General features: G+C 36.2%; 1 protein-coding gene across 1 annotated transcript; it reads left to right on the forward strand.

Annotated features, from left to right (window-relative positions):
• The first annotated feature begins 3,356 nt into the window (after window positions 1-3,356).
• LOC129284222 (glutathione S-transferase theta-1-like) lies at window positions 3,357-7,743 on the forward strand. Its single transcript, XM_054919656.2, has 4 exons — window positions 3,357-3,445; window positions 3,876-4,032; window positions 5,408-5,575; window positions 6,754-7,743. Exons 3-4 carry the CDS (start codon window positions 5,438-5,440, stop codon window positions 6,901-6,903), a joined length of 288 nt encoding a protein of 95 aa, XP_054775631.2. The 5' UTR covers window positions 3,357-3,445; window positions 3,876-4,032; window positions 5,408-5,437; the 3' UTR covers window positions 6,904-7,743.
• Window positions 7,744-8,690: the final 947 nt, after the last annotated feature.

The raw sequence follows: 8,690 nt of genomic DNA on the forward strand, positions 1-8,690 counted from the left end.
GTTTTTTCTCACTCAATATGTACTCGATTTGTTTGAAAAACCACTTTCTTATCCATGTCATAATCTATTGTAGGCCCAGCATTTCGAATATCTCCAGCCAGCTGTCGTAGTAGAGGCTCGCCGCCGGCTCAGGGGGCATACGCTGATGACCAGTCGTACACGCATGAAAGCGGGATTTAATCTCGCAGCATGGTGCGGGTGTCGCGTGAAAGAATTTTGCACACGATCGAAAAGCAGATCTATAGGACCTGTAACACAAAGCTTAGCAATGATTGTAAAGCAGTTTTCTACGTTTGATTCTATTGACTATAATGTACAATCAATCTTAAAAATCGAGACTGATTAATCGTTAACTTTTGTGTTACTGTACCCTAATGTCGCGTTCCAGAGGTTTGCGAAAACTCGCAATTGTCCATGAAGTAACTACGAACTGGTCTATTAACTTTCAGGGTGCTTCCAGATCCCAAAATCAGCGATTGTATTATTATTATACCTTATTCCATTTCCGACTACAACAAGATCATTGCACACAGTGTAACACCAAATTCGTTAAAGTCTTTAACGTGGCCATTTCAATATTAACGGAATATTCAAGCTATTTGTCTTCGAGCATTAGACCAATTCCCGGCTATAGTTCATGTTTTATAACATTTCGAAAAGACCTCAAATTTTCTTTTCAGATGATTTTTTTTAACGTTTCAATACCATTGATAGAATAATATATCCTCGTGTGATATCTCATTAATCAAAACATAAAAATTCTATGTTTTTAGAATATCTTGATATATTTTTTTCAAAGAAAACATTTTAATATCATCTTATGAATAATATATTAACGTTTTCTTGATAATCATAAAACCAAACATTTGAACATTTTTTAATGTTTTTCCATATCATTTAAACTAGCTTTATTTATTGTGGTAATTTTATATTGATTTCGTACGAGGGGAAGCCCTTATACCCACGATTACCCTTATTTTCAATGTGGACATAATATACGTGATAAAATTCTTTAAAAATGTCGTAGGCTAAAGACGTAGCCGATGAGTGCATGTCGAAAACTTCATTATGTCCATGGATAGTATATAGGATCCATGAAATGCCCGCTTGCCTTTAATTTTCCGAAAGATGTAGGCCTATCTGCCTACTATGAATTTGTCAGCTTGTGGATACCCGGGGTGGATACGTAACATGGACATCAAACAAAATGAATCGTATATCTCTGTCGTTGTTATTCTGATAAAATAATTAGTAAGACAGGTTCAATAATTGCTAAATCATCCCGATCTCAATAATCTCAATAGGAGTGTTTTAATATTTGTTTAAAGGGCTACTTCTAACATGTCTAGCAGTGTTTAGTGTTGCTAACAGGCTGGGGTGGTCCTGTCATGTTAAGGATTAGAAGTTACCGATGGGTGTACGTAATATCTTTCACAAACATTTCCCTTTGAAAGGCAGAGCAAACTCAAGCGATCATTAGTAAGAAGAAATACAAAGACGAATTTAAGTCTCATCTAAAATTCCAATCTTTAACACAAAAACAGCGATGACTTAAATTTTCTTCCTTTGATTCTTACATTTCGGGATATATACATCTCAATGTTTCAGTAATGCAGTTGTTCCATTCTTTACATAGGGCTGCTTGAACTTTTAATTTTCAAATTAAGTGATCTTATCAGAAAGCGACAAAGAAAGATTACATATTGAAATTTTCAACCCGCTCCATAAAAATGATTTTATAACAAACGAACCAATAGTTATTCTTATTTGGGTCGACATCCCGACCAAATTTAGTTTTTAAGGAAAGAAAGCAGAATTCCAGTCGGCCAAGAAAATGGTTTGCAAAATATCATTTTAGAATATGATAATATCAAATCAAAATATTTTATGCATTGGGAAAAAGTTTTGTAAAATATCATCCACACTAAAACATTGTTTTAGGATAGAATGCAATGTAGTAATAAATTGGAATATTGACCACATTTTTGAGGACCAATCGGTGAAGAATGTTTCATTTTGGTTAATTGATATTTCATTCTTGTTTTTTAATAGTTAGTTCAACATTACCCTAGTACATTATTAATGCGTTTCAATTGGTTTCCAGGGTTAAAAAAAATTGTTTTACTTATTATTATTACCATTTTGGGTTTTATATTTGATTTCAGTCTTTGATTAATGTCCAAACAGTATGGTAAACCGTTTATTTTTGTTTTCTTTGCTTCATTTGATAGTTTTTGTTATAATGTTAGTCGCGCTTAAAGGGTTACACCGGAACCGAATCAGCTGCGAATCCATCCGAATAGTCTTATTCGGGTGGTTTCGGGAGTATTCCGTTCTCCCTCCGCGAATGCGAGAAAATTCGGAATGGATTCGGGAACATTCGCAGAGGAATTCGTCTCGTTTTGAAATGTTCAAAACCAGCCAAAAACCCTCAAAAATACTCCCGAATGTGACCCTAACAAATTTCATTTGGGCCACATTTGAGATGTATTCGGATGATCTTCGGTTGGATTAGAGGAGGTATTCGGAGTATACTGGGAAGATTTGGACCTATACTCGTATGGGGCGTAACGGCATTTGGCCATATTAGTTCCGATTCGGGTCATCATTCGGCTGTAATCGGAGCAATCTGGTCACAGTCGGCTTGATTTTGTCTCGATTCTTGCCACTATTCTGGTGGCATTCGGACTTTTTCCGCCATGGCCAAAATTGATTCAAGTCGATTCTTGGCGATCCTGTGCTGAATCGGGACCTATTCGGGACCCATTCGTCTCTATATTCGGGGAGCTCCCCGAATGAGAGACAAATAGGTTCCGAAACCACCGAATCCATCCGAACCAGGCCATATTCGGGCAGAATCGGTCCGAGTTTATTCGGGAGAATTCGGTTTTGGTGTAACCTAGCTTAATTACATAAATTTTGTCTTTTTTAACTTAACGTTATCTATTCTAAGAACAAGAACTATAAACGTATGCTAATTGGTCTCAAATATTTTGATATTATTCATTATTTTGATATTTCACTTTATTTTGTTATAATAAATTTAGAACTTTAAATGGTTATTATAGCCTTGAATCTAGAAGCAAGACTAGGTGTAAACATAAAAAAAATTAAAAAAAAATTAGAGAACTAAATTTATGATGCTCCAATTGTTTTGATATGAATGGTATTCTTTAATAAAACTAGAACACAAATAAGAAAACTGATATGGTTGACACAAATTTAGCTCCCTATTTTTAACATATTTATCATGTTTATGCCAACACGAACACATTATGTAAAGCTATATACAAACAAGATAAATTATTCTGTACGATATATCTGAGAATAAATAATGTGTTATACCTTCATTTTCAGGAGAGCACAAGAAACCGGAGTACGCTGATAAGTTCCCTCTTCTAACCGTCCCAGGACTCAAAGATGGCGACTTCTACCTTGGAGAAACGTAAGCTCGTTTTTACAGATCCTCCTTGGTACAACGTAGATGCCAGTGAAAGGCATGTAGATGCAGCCTTGGAAAAGTGCTTGTTGTAGATAAGAGTCGTTTAAATTTTCTGGAGAAAAAAATAACAAGCAACAAATAGGTCATCACTTTCCTGTAAGAAAAATAATAATTGACAACAAAAGAAGTAATATGAAAAAAATTATATATATATATATATATGTATATATATATATTCATTCATTAATAGAAATGAAAAAAATTAAAATGAATAGATAAACATTAACATAGACAGAACATTAAAAAAATGATAAAAATGTTCCAGTTTCCTTTTTTAGGTATAATATTAGGTATAATATCCTCGAATCACTGTTCTGATGCTATTCAGGTTGAATAGTTTTATCAATGTGTTTTTTTTTTCTCTCTCTCTCAGGGTGGCTATTTTCCGCTATATCGCTGCAAAGTTTGACGGTAAATTCAAGGAAACTTGGTACCCAAAGGACCCAAAGGCCCGGGCACGTGTTGATGAATACATTGCCTTCCACCATACAGGAACAAGGGGGAAATGTGTTGCCCTCTTCGTGACTGAGGTATGGAGAAAAAACATATATAAGCCAGTCTTTCTTTAGCTCATGAGCAACTATTCTGGAATGAACTGTCCCATTTTTCATTCCCGTTTTTCATTAGGATGATTAGGATGATCGCGGAAGGAGTGATCACAGGTTTAGATGGCGCTTTAAGCGGCGTTTTGACCTGAAGTTGGATCCAATCAGAGCCCTAGCTTTGCTGCTATGACTATTTTAGTTTGGCCAGATCGCTTTTTATACCGTGTTTACACATGATCGGCCTTTTCATAGCGTGTAAACGCGATTAACTTGCATCGGCTCGCGGTTAAAAAACCGGCAATAATATTTGCACCACCAAAGTAGTTGGTTCTGAACCGCGAGCCGATGCAGAATCGGCTTTTTTACTACGTGTAAACAGAAAGCCGATTTTGCATCGGCAATTGGTGCGCATTTCATTTGTACTTTACCATTGTGACGTAATTGTAAGCGCACGGATCCAGCGTTGTCTTTATTATGACGTATATTGTTGGTGTGCGTATCATTTCAGGTTTTTGCATCGGCTCGCAGTTCTGAACCGCGAGCTGTAACAGCGTGTAAACGCAGTGCAAGATAAACCAAAAGCCGATTCTGCATCGGCTTTTGGTTCTGAACCAAAAGCCGATCAAGTGTAAACACGGTATTAGTGAATTAAAACATGCGCTTGCCTAACAAAGCAATGTGCGCCTTACAATAAACTTGCCCATATTACAACTTGGGGGTGCATGCTGCGGCAGTGACCCGGCAGTGACCGCATCTAAACTGGCGTGATGTGTGATCGTCCCTTTATACTCTTTAAATGAAAATGTTGCATAAGCTTTCCCTTCGTAGCATTCGATGGTATATACATTCTAAAAATAAAAGTCTAGTCACGGTCGATAGAATAGTACGGCAGTGATCGAATTTGGAAATCATCGGTTTCAATTATTGTCCGCTTTTGGCACAATGGATTTTAGTCGAGATTCTGACAAATGTTAACTTACACTTTGGTGCTCTTCAGTGGATGTGATGAATGCAGTGTTTTAAATGGAATATGTTTATGTAAGTGAATTTCAAACCCACATTGAAAGTTTATTTTCTGCCCTCATATAGTAGTGAATTTTGCAACTATTTGTCTCTTCCGGTATAAAATCTTGGTTACGAAATTTAAGGAGTGACCGATAAGGACGATAGCGTCCCAAAAAGACACTACAAACGGATAAATCATGAAATATCAGTGCTTATTGATTAAATCCATGTAAGAGAAGCCGTCAGCGAAATCACCGTTTGTTCCCAAAAGATGTTAGCAAACTTTTGCGACCAGCACTAGAAGTTGAAGTCATCGTCATGACTAATTTTCTTATGTTTGATTTTGTTTCTTCAGGTTCTAGCTCCCGCTTTCAGTGGGAAACCGATGGATAAGGAAAAGGTGAAGACTGACGCTGAGAACCTCAAGCAGAGTCTGGACAAGATCGAGAAGGGCTTCCTTAAAGATAAAAATTTCCTTTGTGGCAAGGAGATAACTATCGCTGACATCATGGCTGTTTGTGAGGTAATGTATAAGTATTCAATTTCGGTGTTCATTATGGGTGTTGGTGCATTTTTACATCGGGACAGCACTAATTTTTTAAGGACTAATCTTAGAATAATTCCCTCTTATCACTGATATTTAAGAGCCATTTTTGTAAATACAAATCAGGCTTTTGTCATTTATTTTGGAGCTCTGGAAGGTTATCTAAAATATGCTTTTGACACCAACACCCACCAGCACAAACTCCGAAGTTGAAATCTCCCTTTATATCTGGATAGGCTTGACATGCTATATAGATGGAAGGTGTTACATGATATTTTTATAATGTAATGCTGATGTACTGTCTTGTGGCTTAGACCTGAAAATGATTTTGGTTTGTGATGGGCAGAGTAAAAGAAATATGTTTTTTCCCTGGACGATTGGTCATGGAAAATGAATAGATATAGGCCGAATTAAGTGCTTCACCATACTGCTTCAAGGATCGTGCTGTCAAAAATGTCGCCAAGCATTGTCCTTTCTAGGATGCACGTATTATTGGTCCACATGATGTTTTGTGATTTCGCTATCTTTTTTAAAAATCTGTATTGAATGTTCATAATATTTAGGGTTTGGGGGATTTCATTTGTCCTCGTGACACAAAGTGCTCAATTTGGGTTCATATTTACTGTCACGACTGTGGTCAACAAATATATGCCTCCTACCGTATTGTAATCTGTGTAATCAACGGAAGATCAACGGAATCAATGGATGCTGCAGAAACCCATCGCCACACTTTGGATATCGGACCTAAGCATTGCCATGATCATGGAGAAAGGGTTGATGATTGATTATTAAAGAAATGAAAGCGAAAAAAAGGAGCAAGAAAAGGAGGAAAGATGAATGAAAAAAGATTTTTAAAAAAGAAGCCGTGGCATGTAATCACGGAAGTCAGATACGAAAATGAGCTAACCTTTAGTTTAGGCCTTTACCAGATTGCATTTTGAATGTCTCGTCGGTTTCTCTTCGGAACGATAGATTTATCAAAACGCTTCGGAATCGATATTACGTGTCATCACCTTTATATCTGCCCTTATATCAAATATCGGCGCCTTGGTAGTCTTTAAATAGTTATCATCATTGGATCGTTTTGGGTTTTTTGTATGTTGCTTTTCCCTGTCTAATTGACGTTCTATATCTCTCTTGTTTTATCATATCCCCAGTTTGCACAATTCACCGTGAACGGTCGCGACATCTTGAAAGACAATCCCAAACTGAAGGCATACTTTGAGAGAGTGAAGGCCAAACTCCAGCCAGCGTTCGATGAGATCCATGCTAAGATTTATGCATGGAGAGATTCCCTCCAGAAGTAGACCTACCTATAAAGAAACCTGACAATGACTTGATTCCATCCATTTCTCAATACTGAATTCTAAAACCTGGGGGAAGGGTAATATCAAGGGCCGACGAGTGTCCGTATTTTTAAAGTATCATAATACTTTATAACTGAGTTAGGCATTAATATCTTTGCACCATGTTATTATTGTAGTGTTCGTTCCCAGATCAAATGTTGCCGTCCATTTGTATATGAGATTGACCAGCATTATCGCTCTGTTAATTATTTTTCAAAAAATTACATGGTTTCGATACATTCAACTTTTTTTTCTTGAAGCATTGTATGCTCTACAAATGATACAATATCTTAACCAATACAACAGTACAATTATTAATGACTGAATCTGAAGACTTTCATTATTTTCTACGATTCTCTATGCATTTCATTTCGTCACCATAATAAACATTGTCCTTTAAACGACAATCCTGATTTAACTCAATGTATATAGATGTGTACATTGTTCTATCATCATCGAGACATATTTTATATCTTTATTTTTATGTTTTTATTTTCATATATTTCGTAAAATTCTCTACTGTAAAGGGCATTACAAGGAAAGGTATGAAAGATATATATATATATTCTCTTATCATTAGATATTTCTTCAGTTTGATTGCGTTGTTACCTGTGCTGCAAATTTTATCTGGGTGATACTATGAATACCGAACCAAATCGAAGTAATTAGATATACCACAATCACACAATATTCTTCGTGTGCCATATGCTTTCTGCAATCATTTACCTCCAAATTCATTTCTATACTTTGAAGTGTATAATATAACATCTTATATTCTTAAATAAACCTATTTAAACTCAAGTTGACTGCCGGACTACAAGTTGTCATTATTTTGATAATTGCTATCTACAGGCTCTGACTGTGATATATCGAACAAACACTATTTTTGATTATCGACCTTCTGTTCATTATGTGAACAGGTCCGTTCATATTGTCGGTTAAAAATTTCTTTAATTTTGACACTTAAATTCAAATTTATGTTTTGTTGGTTTTATCTCGTAACGAATTTAAATTTTGAAAAGGAGCATTATTTTGCTCTACCAAAACGTCTTCAAAAAATAGTAAGAGACGGTAGCTTTTTGAATCAGGGTACTAATGGATAATTCGTTTTTCATTCCCGATCATCGCAGAGCAAAAACGGAAGTCAACCTCATGGTTCGGTCTTTGAAAACACAAAAACGAAATCACAACGAGAAAAACCTGTTGTGATTTCGTTTTTGGAGATCAAAAACAGAAGAATGAAATCAGAAATACTTTTGGGCTCTTTCTGATACCTCATTCTATACTTGTGTTTGTTGTATATCAAAAACAAAATCAGAACACGCTTTCTACCCCGTGATTCTGTTTGGAAAAACGCAGACAGCGAAAACGAAATCGGGTACTCGCTTTCCACTTCTTGCTCTCTGATTTTGTCTTTCGCACAGCCAACAGCCATATCGAAATACGTTATACACACGTGCACGCAGTACAGTGCATGCATGATACGACCACGTGCAACACAAATTCACGTTAACATGGCTTTTTCCAGCGTTTTCGGATCTTCACAGACAGTGGCGTAGCTAGGATTTTTTTCCCCGGGGGGGGGGGGGCAAGGGGAAATAAAAGAAAATGAAGGAGGCAGCGAAATGAGATGAATAAAATATAAAAAAAAAATATATAAGACATGATATTTGCTATGATGTAAAATCTATCACATAATTATAATTTTATTTCAAAATGCCATTTTTCTTCTGGCTCGCGCTTCGCTC

Source organism: Lytechinus pictus, chromosome 2, assembly GCF_037042905.1.
Source record: "Lytechinus pictus isolate F3 Inbred chromosome 2, Lp3.0, whole genome shotgun sequence".
NCBI classification, from domain to species: Eukaryota; Metazoa; Echinodermata; class Echinoidea; order Temnopleuroida; family Toxopneustidae; genus Lytechinus; species Lytechinus pictus.

Coding starts and splice junctions, on each gene's coding strand:
- LOC129284222 (XM_054919656.2), top strand. CDS start 5,438: ATGGATAAGGAAAAGGTGAAGACTGACGCTGAGAACCTCAAGCAGAGT. Junction 5,576..6,753: donor ACATCATGGCTGTTTGTGAG/GTAATGTATAAG, acceptor TCATATCCCCAG/TTTGCACAATTCACCGTGAA.